Source organism: Chanodichthys erythropterus, chromosome 16, assembly GCF_024489055.1.
Source record: "Chanodichthys erythropterus isolate Z2021 chromosome 16, ASM2448905v1, whole genome shotgun sequence".
NCBI lineage: Eukaryota > Metazoa > Chordata > Actinopteri > Cypriniformes > Xenocyprididae > Chanodichthys > Chanodichthys erythropterus.
In genome coordinates, this window is record NC_090236.1 from 9449860 (window position 1) to 9469986 (window position 20127).

General features: G+C 36.6%; 1 protein-coding gene across 1 annotated transcript in view; it reads right to left on the reverse strand.

Moving 5' to 3' along the window:
- hecw1b (HECT, C2 and WW domain containing E3 ubiquitin protein ligase 1b) overlaps positions 1 to 20127 on the reverse strand; it is a 44485-nt gene that overhangs the window by 12813 nt on the left and 11545 nt on the right. The window contains exons 3-14 of the mRNA XM_067362223.1: positions 19570 to 19677; positions 17777 to 17871; positions 14623 to 14698; positions 13072 to 13241; positions 10924 to 11066; positions 10702 to 10802; positions 9245 to 10393; positions 8997 to 9098; positions 5315 to 5465; positions 4486 to 4598; positions 789 to 910; positions 39 to 224 (exon numbers count right to left, since the gene is read on the reverse strand). Of these exons, the coding sequence (XP_067218324.1) occupies positions 39 to 224; positions 789 to 910; positions 4486 to 4598; positions 5315 to 5465; positions 8997 to 9098; positions 9245 to 10393; positions 10702 to 10802; positions 10924 to 11066; positions 13072 to 13241; positions 14623 to 14698; positions 17777 to 17871; positions 19570 to 19677 (2516 nt within the window). The remainder of the gene's footprint in view (positions 1 to 38; positions 225 to 788; positions 911 to 4485; positions 4599 to 5314; positions 5466 to 8996; positions 9099 to 9244; positions 10394 to 10701; positions 10803 to 10923; positions 11067 to 13071; positions 13242 to 14622; positions 14699 to 17776; positions 17872 to 19569; positions 19678 to 20127) is intronic.

Consider the following 20127-nt stretch of genomic DNA (forward strand, 5'->3'; position numbering starts at 1 on the left):
ACGGACAGTGATGTGATCTGTTAGGAACTGTCATGTACCTTCCCCTGTGGGTCCGTTTTGATCTCCCAGCCCCGTGGCAGCTCCAGCTGAGCATCAGCGAACCTATTCAAGAAGCTCACCAGGTCACGGTTGTGCTGGTAGCGCTCAAAGTTTCGAGCATCCCGCCTGATCTTCAGGACCATGTGTTTCAGACACGAGCTGTTGGTGAACATACGATACGCCCCCTACATAAAAAAGGAGAAAGTTAATATAACATTAGCATAAACTTCTTAATTAAAACATACACTACCTTTTAGAAGTTTGGTGTTGGTAAGAGTTTTTAATGTTCTTGAAAGAAGCCTCTTTGCTCACCAGCGATGCATTTATATGATCAAGTACCCAGTTAAAACAGTAATATTATGAAATGTTATTACAATTTAAAATAACTGTTTTCTATCTTAATATATTTTACAATGTAATTTATTCATGTGATGGCAAAGCTGAATTTTCAGAAATCATGCTGATTTGGTGCTCAAGAAACTGCTGTTGAAAACAGTTGTGCGGCAAAATATTTTTGTGAAAAATGTGATGCATTTATTAGAAATAGAAATCTTTTGTAACATTATAAATGTCTTTACTGTCACTTTTGATCAATATAATGCATCCTTGATTAATAAAAGTATTAATTTCCTTTAAAAAAAAAAATCTTACTGACCCCAAACTAGGAGTGTAACTTAAATAATCTAATCTATAGAGAAAAAAATAATGATTTAAAAAATAAATAAATGTGTAGTGTGGTGGAAACTCACATAATTTGCGTGAAGCACAGTGAAGAACTCTGGGTGAGTGATGAATTTGACTGCTGGACTCTGCAGCAGTAAAGTGATCTTCTGACAATGACCTGGAGAACATGGTGCGTCTCTCCTCAACTCTTAAATGAAAGAAAAATTATTTAAAGGGACAGTTAACCTAAAATTAAAATCTTGCCTTTGGACTCAGCTCTAAAATCTCGTTTATGCTTCTGTACGGTCAAAACTGCCACATTCACAAGATATGTGAGGTCTGTGCAGTTCCTTTTTATCGTCTTTCTATGTCTAATGTACTCTGCTTTTGGCTGCATGCAAACAAAGCCTCACATGCACCATAAACACACCAGATTTCAAATGACAGAAACCAAGTTTTCAAGCTACTAACGTCTTGATTTTCAGTCCTTGATTGATTTTCCTCAAAGAAAGCCTGAAATGAAGACCTGATAGCATATATGCTACTTTTAAGGTGCTTTTTGTGCTTTTAAGAACTTCACAGATATTGGTTACTTTCTACATTTGATACATGCAAATGAGCAAGCCCTGATGGAATCTGCAGGGTTTTGTGTGGAAAATCTGCATAATTCTGCAAATGAACGTTTTAAACGTGGTAAAATGTGTTAAATGGCGCTAAGAAAATGATACTCTAATTGGTAGCTGGACGCATTATCAAATGGCCTGGAAAAGAGAATTCTGCATTGGATATTGTGCAAAATAACTTTTTTTTTTTGTAGAAAAAGACTAAAACTGGTTGACATGATGGTGAGCAAATTATGTTCACTTTTGGAGGTAACACCTGTTTCATACATACTTTGTGTGCAGTGTGTATGTATGCAGTGCAGAAGAAGCACAGGCTCGTTGTGCTTTCACATAAGAAGCGTTTGCAATGAGCAACTGATCTGCGGCTGTGTACCACAAATACAACCATCAGTTCTCCATCTATTCATTATTTTGATTTCCAAACGTAGTTAAAATTACTGAAAATGCTTTTTTGGCATTGTGATTCTATGTACATAATACAGTAATATAATCTTCCATAGACATATTCACGTTTAAATCAATAAATATAAACGTGTTATTCCATTTATGACTTCTATATAAATTTACATTATGTTGCTCAACCAAAAATATGGTACTTCTAAGTTAACATCACAATTTTTTAAATAAGACTCCCATGCCTTTTTTGCATTTAAATCTTCTCTAGTACATTAGAAACTGTTGCACCTATCAGATTAAAAAAATGGTACAACAGTATTACTCGCGCTCTCAAGTGAGAAACTTGTAATCTAGAGCACAAATGGAAACAAACTAATTTAGAGGTCTTTAGAATCGCGTGGAAAGACAGTATGTCACGTTATAAAAAGGCCCTAAAAGCGGCCAGGGCTGAGCACCTCCGCAAACTAATAGAAAACAACCAAAACAATCCAAGGTTTTTTATTTACTAAAAAGTGGCTATATTAACAAATAAACAGACATCACCTAATCTGAATATTCCATCACAGTTCAGTAGTAATGACTTTATGTATTTCTTCACTGCGAAAATCGAAAGCATCAGAAACAATTGTAAACGTACAACCTTTGACAGCATTTTATGATTCAGCCTCAATTATCGCCCTTCAAGAATTGCAAAGCACAACTACTTTACATATATAGGACATGGGATGTAATCACACTAGGCACAGTTGCCTTGAACTGAGCCCTAGCCCAACCGAACCGTGCTCTGGGACGGCTAAACGAACCATGCCCAGGCGTGGAACGGAGCGATCACACTAGTCAAATGAATGGGCTTTGAGGGTCAAACGCACTTGGGCATGGTTCAGAGTGCCTAGTGTGAGTACACCCTTACAGACCCATTTCAAATCTTCCATTTAGGTATAAAATACACCCCAAAAAATTGTGTCCACTCAACTCCTGCAAAAAAATTATATCTATAAAAAATGTCAGTCTGGATTCAGGCCCCATCATTGCACAGAAACTTTCAAATTACAGACAACTTACTTCTAGCTTCTGATCAAGGTTGCATCTCAATACTAGTTTAACTTGATCTTAGTGCTAAATTCAACACTCTAGAATAGATCATGACATACTCTTAGATCGATTACAAAATTACACCGGTATTCAGGGACAGGCATTAGCGTTGTTTAGATCGTACCTATGACTGTTGCCATTTTGTTTAATTAAACAGGGAATTATCCAAGTTAACATCGGTAAATTATGGAGTGCCGCAAGGGTCTGTTTTAGGCCCTTTGCTATTTTCAATGTACATGCTGCCTCTTGGTCATATTATTAGAAAACATGGAATTGCTTTCCACTGTTATGCCAAAGATACTCAGTTTTATATTTTATCACGACCAAATGAAATCTGTAAATTATCCAGAGTGTTAAACATAAAATATTGGATTTTCTTCTATTAAATAATAGACGGAATTTTCTTCTATTCAGTTCGGATAAGACTGAGGTATTACTTATTGGACCAAAAACCTGTACATAGAATCTACAATTTGCATCAAGAAGGATGTACTGTTACTTCATCCTCGACAGTTAAAGACCTGGGTGTTATATTAGCAACTTGTCTTTCGATAATCATATTTCATATTTTACAAAAACAGCCTTCTTCCACCTCAGAAACATTGCTAAGCAATGGAACATATTATCAGTTTCTGATGCAGAAAAGCTAGTTCATGGATTGGACTACTGTAATGCACTACTAGGCGATTGTCTTACAGTTAGGTCAAAATTGCAGCTGCAAAATGCAGTTCTTACCAGGTCAGGAAATCATATAATGATCATACCATGATCAAATAAAACACAATCTTATCTTCTCTCTGCTGGTTACCTATATTAAGTTCCGTCTCGATTACAAAGTATTGCTACTGACCTATAAAGCGTGTATTTAACAGATCTTCTATGGCCCTACAATCCATCACGCTAGTTAAGGTCACAAATCTCTTGGTAGTACCTTATAACTAAGTCTACTGAAGGGAGAGCATTTTCACATTTGGTTCGTAAACTCTGGAATAGCCTTCCTGACAATGTTCGGGGCTTAAACACACTCTCCCAGTTTAAATCTAGATTAAAGACACATCTCTTTAACCAAGCATTCACATAATGCACCTCATAACCTTGTCTTTAGCTATATCAGATGAAATGCACATGATTATCTTTTGCCTGAAATGTTATGAACAGCAGCTATGCTAATTTTTTCCATTTGGTTTTCGGTCTCTACCTCCGGATCCCCATCTCAAGGTAACTAGAGAGTACGCCGGCTCCATTTTGGATCCAGACTCTTATGAAGATTTCAGACAACCCAACACCTGTGAAGAGATGACGCCAACCCCTGCGAGGACTTCAAATGACGACAACTCTGAATCAACATGTACCACTGCCAAATTCTCTACATACTGTAATCATTATGATCACAACTTGTAATAATTGCTTTAATAAATTCATTGTTTCTGCCTAAATGAATACATCATATTAGCTAACTGCATTATTTGTCTTAGAACTGTACATTTTTTACATATAGACATTACTTTGACACAGTCACCTCTGATAACAAATGACTCTAAATAGTAATGTAGAAACATGCATTTTTTTGTAAAGCTGTTTTGAAACAATATTAATTGAAAAAAAAATTAACTGTGAAAAGTGCTATACAAATAAATGTGAATTGAAGTGAATAGAAAGTATATGAAGTTACCAGTGGTTTGTGGAGGCGAGTCTGTTTCAGTGTTGGCTGTTCTCTCGTTGCGTGGGCTGCCTGACTCCTCGTCTCTCCTTTCTGTGGCCATCGTCCTCTGGATGGTCTGGTACCTGACGAGTGAACAAGAGGATTGTTGTTATTAATATCAGTACAGTAGGACTCCCATTGTAAAGAATCCTTTAACTATTTCTATCCAAATGCCCTCACGTATGCTTATGCTTATGCTGCTTGATGGTACAGTAAAGCTTTGTGTGCTTTAAAAAATAATCTAAATCTTACATCCACTGCTTGTGGACCATTAAATAAATAACCTTTAATTTCATTCTAAGTGGAAACCTAAAGTGAAACACACTTCTGCAAACCTCCTATATGTTTTGTCCTGTAGGTGGCAAAAGAGTGCATGATTATAAGCCCATGTGAACATACTTGTTTTATAGAAAAATGGACTGTCCAGATAGGGTTGTGCTTAAAGCAGCATTTAACCCAGGACAGTGAGAAAATGAATCATTGCTTTTGAATTATGCAATCACTACAGAGGTTGCTGTAGATATTACTGTTATGTTCCCATTTCTTTTCATTACAGCAACAGCATCCCTTTAGTGCTAAATATACCACTTGCAAATGTAGGCTGTTTACTGTTGCCAAGGAACAAGTTGGTGCATTCATAAAGTACAATAGCTCATTTATTCAGATCTGTGAGTCAGAACTAATGCAATACAACTGATCTGAATTCCAGATTTTTTGTAAAAGAAGTGTATAATTATGGTTTACTCAATAGACTGTTGTCATTAAAGAAAAGTAACGGCTGATAAACAGTGTTGTTTACCTCCTGTTGAGCTGTTCCATCTGTTGGACGGAGCCAGACCTGCGCAGGCCATCCGGCGTGGCTGCGGACGTGGGCCGTTGCCAAGTGGTGGTCCGGTTAATGTGATCCACGTAGAAAACACGACCGTGACTGTCGATACGGGCTTCCCAGTCTAAGCATGCCAAACAAAACACAAAAACACATTTAACGCCCAAGCCGATATTTTGGTCTGCCAGGCAAAAATATTTACAGGGTTAGTTCACCCAAAAATTTAATTTATGTCATTAAGTACTCACCCTCATGTTGTTTCAAACCCGTAAGACCTTCGTTCTTCTGAACACAAATGAAGATCTTTTTGTTGAATTCTGAGAGTTTTTTTTATTTTTTATCCCACATAGAAGGCAACGTAAGTTCCACATTCAAGGTCCAAAAGGGTAGTAAAGACAACATTAAAATAGTCCACGTGACTAAAGCTGGCTCAGTATTGGCCGACCCTGTTCACATGAGCTGCACGTGATGCTGACATAGAAGCTGGCCAATACTGAGCCAGTGTTCTGACATAGAACCTGGAAGCTCTGCAACGTAAATAACGTAGGAGAATGACAAGGGAGAGAATTATTTTTCGCGCACAAAAAGTATTCTTGTCGCTTCATAACATTAATGGGATAGTTCACCCAAAAAATGAAAATTTGATGTTTATCTGCTTACCCCCAGGGGATCCAAGATATAGGTGACTTTGTTTCTTCAGTAGAACACAAATGATGATTTTTAACTCCAACTGTTGCAGTGTGTCAGTCGTTTAATGCATGGCAATGGGAACTTTGTCTATAAGAGTAAAAAAAACATGTACAGACAAATCCAAATTAAACCCTGTGGCTCGTGACGACACACTGATGTCCTAAGACACGTAACGTTCGGCCTGCTGCGAGAAATCGAACAGTATTTATATAATTTTTACCTCTAAAACACCACTATGTCCAACTGCCCTCTACATCATTAGTGAGGTCTGAATGTGCTCTGACAACAAAAGTGATGTCTCGCAGTCATTGAATCAAAGACATCACTTCTGTCATCAGAACGTGTTTTCTGACCTCACCAACCGGATGTGGAGGGCAGTTGGACAGTTTTAGAGGTAAAAAATAATATAAATACTGTTCAGTTTCTCGCACAAACCGATCGTTTCGTGTCTTAGGACATCAGTGTGTCGTCACGAGCCACAGGGTTTAATTTGGATTTGTCTGTGCATGTTTTTTTTACTCTTATAGACGAAGTTCCCATTGACACACATTATACGACTGACAGACCGCAACGGTTGGAGTTAAAAATCATCATTTGTGTTTTACTGAAGAACAAAGTCACCTACATCTTGGATGCCCTGGGGGAAAGCAGATAAACATCAAATTTTCATTTTTGGGTGAACTATCACTTTAAGGTTGAATCACTGTAGTCAAGTGGACTAATTTAACAATGTTTTAAATACTTTTCTGGACCATGAATGTGGTAATTACGTTGCTTTCTATGGGGGATGAAAAACCTCTCAGATTTCATCAAAAATATCTTAATTTGTGTTCTAAAGATGAATGGAAGTCTTACAGGTTTGGATTAATGACAGAAATTTCATTTTGGGGTGAACTAACCCTTTAAGTATTTAATATAAGGTTGACTGCTTAAAAAAATACTAGTGCACATTTTCAATTAGTACATTATTTAGTGACTTCATTATTTAGAACATTTCAAAAATTCCCTCAATGTAGGATGTTTCAGATTGACTCATTTGTGGTACACTACACAAACACACACCCCGGCATTATGAAAATGAAGTGACAGACAGAAGCTGCCTTTGAAATTATGTCTTTGAAAGCAGACTTTCTTGAAGGGGTTACGCATTATAGGTAATCAGTGTTGAAATCTCACAGTGTCGGTTAGTGAGAGTGAGAATGAAAATTCTCATGTTTGTGTATTTGCGTCCAAGTGGTTGTATTTTGACTCCCTACAGCTTTGAAGTGCAATGAAGGGAGGTACACCAGAAGAAAGTGATTCATTTAGATGGATTTTACAATTTTGATTTGATGCAATATTTTGCAACTTTAACAACTGAACTTTCGTCTGAACTTCCATCCAATTTCCAATTTAAAAGGCAACAAAATGTATAAAAAATAATTCTGCAAATAAATAAAGCATGGGTTAATGTCTTGCTATGTACGTTTTTGTGAGGTAACATTTTGCTCATATAGTATTTGATGTTTCGTAATAGATACAGGACCTCATATTATACATTTATATATTTTTTATGTTTTTGTAAAAAGTCTATTATGTTTACCAAGACTGCATATATTTTGTGAAAAATACAATAGAAGCAGTAATATTGTGAAATATCATTACACTTCAAAATAACTGTCAAAGCTGAGTTTTCAGCATCATTACTTCAGTCTTTAGTGTCACATGTTCTTTCAGGAATCATTCTAATATGCTGATTTGCTGCTCAAGAAACATTTCTTCTTATTATCAATGTTTAAAACAGTTGTGCTGCTTAATATTTTTGTGGAAACTGTTGAATGAATCTATTGATAAACAAAGTAAAAAAAAAACAGCATTTATTTTAAATAGTTTGACAGCACTGAGTTACAAAGGATTTCTATTAAACATAATTAATCGCATCCAAAATAAAAGTTTGTGTTTACATAATATATGTGTGTGTACTGTGTATATTAGGCACATGACGGTATCAGATTTTCATGTTGTGATAATTGCTGAAGCTTTTATCACGGTATATGGTATTGTAGGGCTGGGCGATATATCGAATGCTTTTGTCACGCGCATTTCGTCAGTAAAGCCGGTTCCCTGATTGCCGCTAAATCGCCATCACCTGCTTTCAAATGAAGTGGCATTTAATAGACAGAGCCGTAGTTCACTGATAAGCCACGCAATATCGCGTTCAATATCGACGGCGATTCATATCGATATTGAACGCGATATTGCGTGGCTTATCAGTGAACTACGGCTCTGTCTATTAAATGCTGCTCCATTTGAAAGCAGGTGATGGCGATTTAGCGGCAATCAGGGAACCGGCTTTACTGACGAAATGTGCGTGACAAAAGCATTCCATATATCGCCCAGCCCTACGGTATTGTGAAATTAGTTGCAAAAAAGACTTGTCATACCATAACAGGTTTAAGAATTATTTTCCTTATAACAAAAAGAACTCGGAACATTTAAATACAATAACACAATACACAAAAAAAAAAAAAATCTAAAGTAAAATGTTTCAAACAGATTAATGTGCAAAAGAATTATAAAGAACAACAGGTAATACTTTACAATAAGGTCTCATTATTTAACGTTAGTTGATGCATTAACTATAATTAAGAATGTTTTGTTACAGAAGGTATTATTTTTGTCAATACCTAACATCTAACAATGATCAAAACTGGTAATTGTTAGATGTTGCTCAGGTCCATTAAATAATAGTAACAACTTTTGATTTTAGTAATGTTATTAAACTTTAACTAAGAAATTAACATTAATAATTGCTTTATAAGTATTTTTCATTGTCATTTTGGTTAATAATGAATTAACATGTTAACTAATGAAGCCTTATTTTATATATAATTATTATTATTTTGATACCTTTCTATAATCTATAGGCGATTTACCTGTAGCACATTGAAAACATTACAGTGCATGATGAGACAGCAGAACTTACTCGGGGGCAGCGGCTCATCTATGGTGGGATAGTGATGTGGGTCGGGCCGTAGTGCTGGAAGCTGGCTCACTGCAGGATGGTTACAAGGCAAAGGACATTCTCCTAAACATACCACAAACACAATCCAGGGCATTCTTCATAGATACTTTAGAGTGTTAGCTAAAGGGAAACCTAGACCTTATTAAAATAATAATAATAAAAAAAAAAACACATGATCTATGCATGAAAACCCATAGAAGTCTACTCACTCCTGCTGCTTGGACCTGCTACAGGTGACTCTCCATTACCCATAATGCCATGTGGGCTCTGGACGTGACTGTCCGGCGCCTCCTCCCACTGGCAGCTTCCATCCCCCGGCTCCCGGCCCTTAGCGCCTTGCCCCATCTCTGCCTCCAATCCCAGAATGCCATTCACCCTGTCCATCTCATCCTCATCATCCTGCGATGAGAACACAGTGCTCTCCGATCTACGTGCGCTGTCTAGAGACGGCGCTCGCACAGGGCCCGACGCCCTATGTGCCATATGACTGCAGCAGGGCACCGGGCTCAAATCGCATTCGCTTTCCCCTGGTGACCTTTGAACTCCGGTTTGTCCCTCAGCCCCGAGCGGCTGCCCCTCTCCATCGAGCATCTGAATGAGGTCGGACAGGCGCTCGTGCGAGCGGCTGCGGGGCAGCGTCCTGCGAGGGCCGTTGGGTGTTAAAGCATGAGGCTCAAGTGTCACACCCTCTTCTTCCTCCTCCTCCTCTTCCTCCTCTACACCCTGAGGCCGGTTGGGCTCAGGCCCAGCCGCATCTTCTGGTTGAGTTTGGGTGGACGGCAGGCTGTGCAGCAGGTGGTGGATTCGAATGTAATGGGAGCGTGGCGTCTCGGGTTCGCCACAGGCCGAAGCGATGACCGTCTCCAGCTCAGACACGGGTAGAGAGCAGGGCCGCGGCTTCCGTCTCGGTGTGGTTCTGATCCTCAGCGAGCAGCCTTCCTCTAGATCCACCTCTGGTTCCTCCATAACCGGCTGCGGGTCCACCTCCTCTTCGGCTCCAGCAGGAGCTCCAGAAGAGTCTGCAGGCTCTTCAGCAAAGGCACTATCATTTTCTGCCTCTTCTTGGGCTGTCTCTTCTGCTTCTACACTGGTCTCACCTTGCTCCATTTGTTCGTGGCTCTCGGCGGGTGCCTCCTGCTGTTCTGCCTCTAAAGGCTCTTCCTCTGTGGCATCTTCCTCAGCTGCACAGCTTTGCCCGGATTCAACGTCCATGGGCATCTCTACAGAAGCCGTATCTCCATCTAAGGGCAACTCTGGGGCCCCCTGGTCTAAGCTCATGGTGTCTTCAGCTTGAGGTTGGACTTGAGCTTCTGCTGCTGCCACTGGCTGCTCTGTACTAAGGGACATGTCTTCATCATCTGTGGAGAGGACAGAAATCTGTGACCTACGTGCACAATGTGGTACAACATATAAATGACAATACCGTTTAGTAAAGATGCACAATATACTGGCAAACATGTGAGTTTTTAATGTTACCATGAGTGGTTTGATTAGACCAGTATTAGAAGCCAATAATATGATGGCTTATTATAATTAACTACACTAATGCTCAAATGTTTAGGGTCAACAATGAATACTTTTATTCAGGAAGGAGGATGTATTCTAGAGATGAACATGTTATGGATTTATTATGTTTAATAAAAGGTAGAATATAAACTGGATTTACCTGGGTGGATGGAGGAGGTAATCTCAAACCTGAACTGAAGCTGGCCACTGACATGCTCTGTTGGAAGCCTCCGACCCAGAGTGTAACTGACAACTCGATCACTATTAAAAAAAAAAAACACAAGCACCTTGCAATTCAATAGCATAACAAATCAAAACTGCAAAAATTCCACAAAGTTTCTCTTTCAGTTTAGTTTAGGTTTGATTATCTTTGAGTACATACCCAATAGCATGCTTCTCCAGTAATCTTTGCACTGGCATGGACAACTTGCCCAAGAAACGCTTTATGATGGGTCGGCTTTTGGCAAACTTATCCTTCACCTCAATCTCCAACACATCCGTGGGCAGAGACACAAAATTAAAGCGCTACGAGAAGGAAATACAAAGACACAGAGGAAGAGATTGCAATCATTTCAAGTAGAACTTACAACCTAATATGAAAAATAAACTTGTTGGTAACAAACAACTGCTCAGTTTAGAAAGTAAAATGTATGCAATGTGAGAAGTCGTTCTTCATCAAAGGATAGACGGATGTCGCTGGTGTAAAAGACACTGTTCAGGAAACTGTCTTTGTTTTTTGTTTTTTTACTTATAAAAAATAAACAGATCAAATGGCTGTAAAAGCCACCCAAGTATTTATATAGTATGTGTTAATATTTGGCATGGAGATCGGCTGTGCTGTGCACAGTGCCAACATCAATAATTTTAAACAATATGATTTGTATGGGCAGTTGATGCACAGCATGTCTATTGACCTTTATGGTTTTTTTTTCAACAGGTTTATTTAAAGGGGTCCTTGATTATGATTTCAGTTTTTTAACTTTAGTTAGTGTGTAATGTTGAACACTGTTACTGAAAATCATCATTTTGGCTGCGTGAGATTCTCCTACTTTGTTGTTGTTGTTGAGCAACCGAAGCGCAAGCTGTTAAAGCTCCGCCCTCTTTTGAAAGCATCCGGGCAGCAGCTCATTTGCATTTAATGGGACACACACAAAAACGCTGTGTTTTTGCTCACACCCAATAGGGGCAAATTTGACAAGCTATAATAAATGATTTGTAGGGTATTTTGAGCTGACACATTCTGGGGACACCAGAGACTTGCATTAAATCTTGTGAAAAGGCGCATAATAGGTCCCCTTTAATTTAACCTATAATAATTAAGGACTGAAGTTAAGCTATTATGATCACCTATAAAAGATACAGCACCAACCAAAAGATATCTCTTCAAATACTGATAGTAAGGCAACAAACCCGCTCTCTGTCATTCATTCCCCATATCTTGACCTATTGCAATCCTCCGCTGTAAGGTGATCTCGTCTACTCATCACGAATCTAATAAGAGCACTTAGTGGTAGACAATATCATCCAGAAGCAACCACTCTACAACATGAAAACAATCCCATCAAATGCAGGTGATGTCATCTTATCTGCACCAAAAAGATGTAGTGATGGGAATCGTAAGGAATTTAACAATTCTGATTCTCAATCCATTTAACAATTATGGTTATATGGTTAAGGTTTCTTAAATACTTTTGATAAAGCACCAAATAATTAATCCTAATTATATATCTACTACCATTCAAAAAGTTTGGATAGAATAAATGAATACTTTTATTCAGCAAAGATGTATTGAAATAATCAAAAGTGACACCAATATATTGTTCAGCACAACTGTTTTCAACTGATAATAATCAGAAATATTTCTTGAGCAAAAAATTAGCTTAATAGAATGATTTCTGATGGATCATGTGACACTGAAAAGTGAAGTAGTGATGCTGAAAGCAGTTATTTTAAATTGTAATAATATTTTACAATATTACAGTTTTCACTGTATTTTGAACAAATAAAGCAGCCGTGGTGAGCAGAAGAGACTTCTTCTAAAAACAAACTTTTGAAAGGTAGTGTATATTGTATATTATATATATTAGTACCATTTATTAAACAAAACTGTGTATCTATATTGTCTCTAGCTTGGTCTGTTAGTAAGTAAGCCATCTTAGACCAACGATTTTGTCTGCGACTCAAATCAAACAGTTCCCTTTTTTTTAATATAAATAGAACTGGTTCTTAAACCCCAGCCCAACAACGATGACATGTTGACAAATGAAAATAGAAAAAGATTCAAAAATCCTGTCCGTCAGTGAGCAGGACAGTGTGCCGTGTTTGATATTCTCCAGTGACGCATAAGTTTATTTGCAGAAAGAAGGATTTACATGACAAATTCCATGTGGACTCTGTTCAAAGCACATAAGGACAGCGTTGGGTTAAACATCTGTGAATAAATAACAGTGGGACCAGATATTGTTTGATAAGGATTTATATATGAGCATGTTTAATCTAGTGTGTGTATGCGCTTATTTGTTTCCCATACCTCCCTCTGCCAAACGGGATTAATGGTATTGCAGACGATGCCTGATCTCTTCTCTTGGCCATGGTGAGGCAGGGCAGGGAAGATGCTATGCTTGCCAGGGTGGATGGCGATCTTCAGGTAGGGGTCGGGGTTGAAGAACATGCCTTTCTTTAGCCCGGTGGCCTGGAAGTCTGACCACAACATAAAGACAGAGGGATGAATTAGAAGTCAAGTCGCCTTTATTTTTATAGTACTTCATACAATAGGAATTGTTTCAAAGCAGCTTTACAGTGATAAACAAAAAAAATAACTAAATTAATGATGCAAACTTCAAATAAGAGACCGATTCGAATTCTACTGGTTCTGCTGGAAACAAGTTCAATTCAATAATGTTGTTAGTCAGTTCAATGTTGATTCAATTCAGTTCAATAATAGTGTAGATGTTGCAAACTTAATAATTTTTTAATATATATTTTTTTTTTGATTCAACTATAAAGCCGAAGACAACAGTGTAATTATTCAGCTCAATTCAGTTCAAATTTTGTTCTCCATGCAGTCAAATTAATAATATTGCTGGATATTAAGTGTCTTTTAGACAAGAACAGAACAGGCTGAATATAACTGCATTAAAAGAAACAGAAAGACACAAACCAGCATATAAAAGTAGAGAATTGAACAGAATACCATACAACAACATGGCAAAAAAAAAATAATTTACAGAACAGAAAGAAAATACAAGAGAAAACAGAACAAAATAGCATATAACAGAGTAAAACAAAACAGCACAGAACAAAATAGACAAAACAGAATAGAATAAAACATAACAGAACATAGCAGAGCAAAAAAATTTTACAGAAAGAATACACTAGGTATGCACAATATATCGGCCACCATATCAGTAAGCCAATATATGTTTATTTTTAATGTTATCGTTATCGGCCTGGAAAGAAAATTTGACTCATATATTAAAGCCGATAAATAATGGATTATTTCTTTCAGCTGAGACACTTTAGATGCGCACTGTTCACCATGATGGTTTTGAATTGCTTGAAATATGATTGAAATCACATGTGCAACGTGCAGTGCAAGTCTGTCATTTAGGCTACATAAAATTATAATGAGAACATTATAATTGTGTGCTTGGGACATGGCTTTCAATTGTGAAACTTATGTAATCAGGCTCTCAAAAATAAATTTGGATTTAGATTTATCAGCCAATATATCAATAGAATTGAATAGAATATTGAATAGAATAGAATGGAGCATACTTATTTATCATTACGTGACCAGGGCCAAATTTGCATCTTAAATTCTTTTAAATTGCTCAATAAAGATGAACACTGGTTTCCAAGAAGTACCTTGCGGAAGTTGTTTTTTTTTTTGTTTTTTGTTTTTCTAAGTAACGAAACAAGTAATTGTGGTAAACATGTTCCTATAGTTGTTTACAGGAGACTGCAAGCACTGGATCAATAATGGAACCCCCTGGATACACTAAATATAGAAGCCCCATAAATATTGATAAAGATTAATGATCAACTGTCTGGTCATGCCAGTTTTTATGGAAACACACACCTGACAGAGAGAAGCTGATGAGTCTTCTTCTGCCTTGACTCTGAGGTACATCGTCTGTGGCAACTGGCTTAAAAACCTGATAGCAGAAAATTCAGTGTAAAATATGTCAGGTTTCATTGTAAACAGCTACACAGCTTTTGCACAATATCAGCAGCAATATCACAACCAAAATTACGTCAGAACAGTTTTCCTGCAAATCATTCACAGCATCATAGCATTAAAAATTGTAATTTTATTCCTCATTGCAAGAGAAAAAAAGAAAAAAGGTAAATTTTTCACTAAGGTTAAAAAATGTGCCACAGAAATTAAAGAGTTTCTTTTGTAAAACTTTTGTCTTTTGACTTGACTCCTTCAGGTCAGATGTTACCATTCTCACATTGCACTTCAAGCTTTGCATTACACAGCAATTCTTAATAATGCAACTAGCCAATAGCTGTGTTGAATTTGAATTGTGTTGAAATATGTTCTTCACACATTCATTTGCCTGAAAAATGTCGCAAGCTGAAGTTTGAGAACAAAAAATTGTTCTGAAAAAACTGTTCTGATGCAAATTTTGATCTTGATATTGCTGCTGATACTACGCAAAAGCTGTGTAGCCATTTCCATTGAAATCTGACATTGGGTCTGATAGAAACTGACAGGCAGAGAGAAAGATAAGTCCTTATTACTCTGAAATACAATGAATGATCAAAAATATAAAATGTTTAAAGTGCCCCTAATATGCTTTTTTGGATATTACCATGTGTAATATAGCTGTTCGTACAACCCGAATTCCAAAAAGTTGGGACGTTTTTTAAATTTTAACAAAATGAAAACTAATATACATTCAAATTACATGAGCCAAAATTGTATTCACAATAGGACATAGATAACATATGCTGACAGCTTAATGTTTAAACAGAGAAATTATACAATTTTATGCACAAAATGAGCTCATTTCAAATTTGATGCCTGCTACAACTCTCAAAATAGTTGGGACGGGGTCATGTTTACCATGGTGTAGCATCTCCTCTTCTTTTCAAAACAGTTTGAAGACGTCTGGGCATCGAGGTTATGAGTTTATGGACTTTTGGTGTTGGAATTTGGTCCCATTCTCACCTGATATAGGTCTCCAGCTTCTGAAGAGTTCATGGTCATCTTTGATGTATTTTTTGTTTAATGATGCACTAAATGTTCTCTATAGGTAAAAGATCTGGACTGCAGGCAGGCCAATTCAGCATCGGACTCTTCTATGATGAAGCCATGCTGTTGTAATAGCTGCAGTATGTGGTTTTGCATTGTCCTGCTGAAATAAAAAAAGGCCTTCCCTGAAATAGACGTTGTCTGGACGGGAGCATATGTTACTCAAAAAACGTTATATATCTTTCAGCATTCATAGTGCCTTCCAAAACATGCAAGCTGCCCATACCATATGCACTTATGCACCCCCATACCATTAGAGATGCTGGCTTTTGAACTTAACGCTGATAACATGCTGGAAGGTCTCCCTCCTCTTTAGCTCGGAGGACACAGCGTCCAACAAGAATGTCACATTTGGACTCGTCTGACCACTTTGAAACAGTCCATTTTAAATGAGCCTTGGCCCACAGGACACGACAGCGCTTATGGACAATGTTCACGTATGGCTTCCTTTCTGCATCTTAGAGCTTTAGTTGGCATCTGCAGATGGCACGGCGGATTGTGTTCACCGACAGTGGTTTCTGGAAGTATTCCTTGGCCCATTTAGTAATGTCTTCTATCATCTGAGGGATTACACCACAGAGATTTCACCAGTTTCTCTGAATCTTTTGATGTTATGCATTGTAGATGATAAGATTTGCAAAGCCTTTGCAAATTGATGTTGAGGAACATAGTGTTTAAAGTATTCCACAATCTTTTTATACACTTTCACAGATTGCCCATCTTTACTTCTGAGACACTCTGTCTCTCTAAGACATCCCTTTTATAGCTAATCATGTTACAGACCTGACATCAATTAACTTAATTAGTTGATAAATGTTCTCGCAGGTTAATCTTTACAAAATTTCCTGCTTTTTCAGCCATTTATTGCCCCCGTGCCAACTTTTTTGAGACCTGTAGCGGGCATCAAATTTGAAATGAGCTCATTTAGTAGATAAAATTGTACAAATTTCTCCATTCAAACATTTGTTATGTTATCTATGTTCTTTTGTGAATAAAATATTGGCTCATGTGATTTGAAAGTCATTTATTTTTAAAAAAAATTTAAAAAAATTAAAAAAAAAAAAAAAAAAACGTCCCAACTTTTCAGGAATTCAGGTTGTAAAATATAAACTCACAAATTATAAAGTGAGAATTGCATGATATAAAGTCAGAATTACCAATCGTGAGGAGAAAAAAAATGACTTTTTTCTCAGAGTTGCAAGATATAAACTCAGAATTGCATGTTATAAAGTAAAAATTGTGAGATATAAACAAGTCTGAGAAAAAAAGTCAGAAAAAGTCAGATATAAACTCGCAATTGCGAGTTTAAATCTTGCAATTGCAAAAAGAAAAGTCAGAATTGTGAGATAAAAAGTCCTAAATACCTTTTTTATTTTTAAAATGTAAGTGTTTTTGACCTTGGATGCATGTAAACCTATTGTAGGAGACCTCCAAAACAAAATTAAGAACCTAAAATAGCATAATAGGGGCACTTAAATGAAAATGAATGATATAATGTGAACCTAAGTGTGGGGAAGACTAATTTTCTGTGGAGTTGATAAAAATTTGCTCCTTTCACATTGGAAATAAAATGTTAAGGTGAAAAACATATCAATTTTGTCCTGAAAATGGCACACTTTACCTTTAAGAAACAAAAAGAGAGTTTGGTTCACTCTGTGGCTATGGAGGTAGGCCTTTATTAAGCCCTCGAATGATAACCTGAGATTATCTGTAACGTTAATCCTCTGAGAAACAGATGGCACAGACTATTCTGCTCTTGAAAACTCTTGATGAAATGTGACGCAAGATAAAACAGCTGCATTCTCCTCACATCTGTAATATCATGCAACAGAATCGCTGCAGAGATGCACACATCATGAGGTCACATGATTTGTCCGTTTCTCATGAGGGCTCAATTAAAAGGCATAATGTCTGGACATTTAAACCATGACAAAAAAAATTAAAAAATCTAAATGTTTCTTGTTTCGCTCACCGGTGCGGAGGGGTTCTTCACAGTCACGCATGGTGTGGTGGCCCGAAGGGCTCCGCTCACTCCATGATAATATTTAAAACAGATCTTAGTTTCCACTGAAAAAGAGCAAAGCACAGAAAACGTCAAAGGTCACAGCAAGAAACTTTTTGCAGATTTTACATATTTACATTTTCTTTTTCTTCCAGATATGCTTATCTCATCTTGTTCACAGGAGCCAAAAAAGGATGTCTAGAAGGTGTCTAATTCATTTCCACCCAGAAAATTATAAATGATGTCACCAACTAGAAATAGCAAGTAGCCAATCCTACATTGTCTGTGTATTGGTCGCTTACTTTTTTCAGGCCCCCAACCATCATTTGGTTGCGAAGGAAGTGTCTGGAAATATTCGTCACTAGTTTCGTTCATAACAAAAATAGCTGAATGTCAGGGTTTTTTTCTTTTTTCTTTTAAAGGGCCCTTAAATATATCCCACCCCAACTTCCTCTTTCTAGAGCAAACACATCACCGCAGGAAAGAAAATGTTGTTATAAACGAAATCTGGCTTGCTATTTGCCAAATAATGGCCAGAATTTATATTTTAATATTAATAATATTAAAAATAATATAAAATTTAACATTACTTTTAATATATATATATATATATATATATATATAGTATAGAATTTTGCAGACATTGTTCTAATAAGTCATGGTGCTCTAGTAGGCGATGAGTTTGAGTCTGTATGTAGGCACGCTTTCCCTCTAGTAAAAAATCCATATCAGTAAAAGAGACAAAAACAAATAGGAAAAAAGAAACAGCATATAAGCCATGTAAATGTATGCAATTTAACAACAATTTATTAGTTTAAAATAATGACATTTTTAGGGCCCTATGAAATACGTTTTTCCCCTGAAATTCCATTTTATTTTTTACCAAATTCTGTTTTCTGTTTTAATGGTTTCATTAAAATTCCATTCCATTTTAATGGTTTAATTAAAATTTTATAATCAAAAAAGCATGTCTAATTAATTTAATTCATAAAAACATTTATCATTATAATTATTATTTTTATTTTTTTCCAGAAATTCTGTATTGAGTATTTATTTCTTTTCGACAATCAAATGAAGACATGAAACATTACTTTATCTTTTAATCATATGAAATTAAACAAACTTTTTTGTCAAACAAAGTGTTGCACAACAGAGATTTACTTTTAAAATTAAAACATGGAAGAAAAATTGATTATTCCTTAAAAAATAAAATTTTAATAATAATAATTTATTATTGTTTTTATTATTAGTGTTAGTATTGTTAATACATTTAGACATAGCTAAATTTTACTGTACAATATATTTCTGTCACAATTTCTTCAAGTTAAACCGAACTATTATTTTGACAGGTTGCAGTTAAGACCGTTGAGTGTCTGTGTGTTTAAGATATGATGATAGTTTCTCTCAGATGAAATGGTAAAATGCTCATGAAGTGACTCTTAGAACTCTGGAGATGAAGTTCAAGTCCTCACATAGTGAGGTGGCAGAGGCTGAAATCACCACGAGCGTCATGCATGACATTGAGTGCTATGAAATGAGTGTCACACCTGAGCGAATTTCTCGTCACACTTCTTGACTTGAAACATCTTTAAACAAATTGTTAGTATGGAAGTGGTTATATGCTGTTTGTTACCATAGCAGCCATACAAAAACGTTAGCCACAACAAATCTTAAGCAGCTCCAACAGCATCCTGTGTGTGGGAAATAAGTGTCTATAATGCTGCATCATTTAATTTGCATTGTACGGTTAAAACTGCACATACGTTCTACGAAGTAGGAGTTGGCCTCGATCTTCCAGACGATCTGACCTTTGTGGGAGCCGTTCACACCTCTGTTTTTGTAGTCCAGAAAGTTCTCTGACAGAACCTCATCTTAAGAGAGAGAAAGAGTAAAGAAAAGCCTCTTATCTTATTCTTCACATGTTATGGCATACAGATAATTGCATCTCTTGATTATTCATTCATGAGAGTTCTAAAAGATGAGAAAACTTTAAAACTCACTCTTTAAGGTTCAAATTAAAGCCAAAAGTCATTAACAGCCTTTAAAGGCCATCTGAGAACCTTTATAACACCAGAGACACGTGTCAAAACTATATATATTACTTTGCTCTCATTAGAATTCAGAGTTGTCTACGCCGGAAACATGAGGCCTACTGTAGGTGGACAGACTGTTTCTTTTTTTGCTGTGCTGCAGAACTACTCCAGCCACTTTATTGTCTATCTGAAATAAAATTATATTTCAAAAGTACCACATAATCACACAAATATCATGTTTTTACAATGAAAAAAAATCAGCTTGTATGGAAGTCCATTTCAACTTCA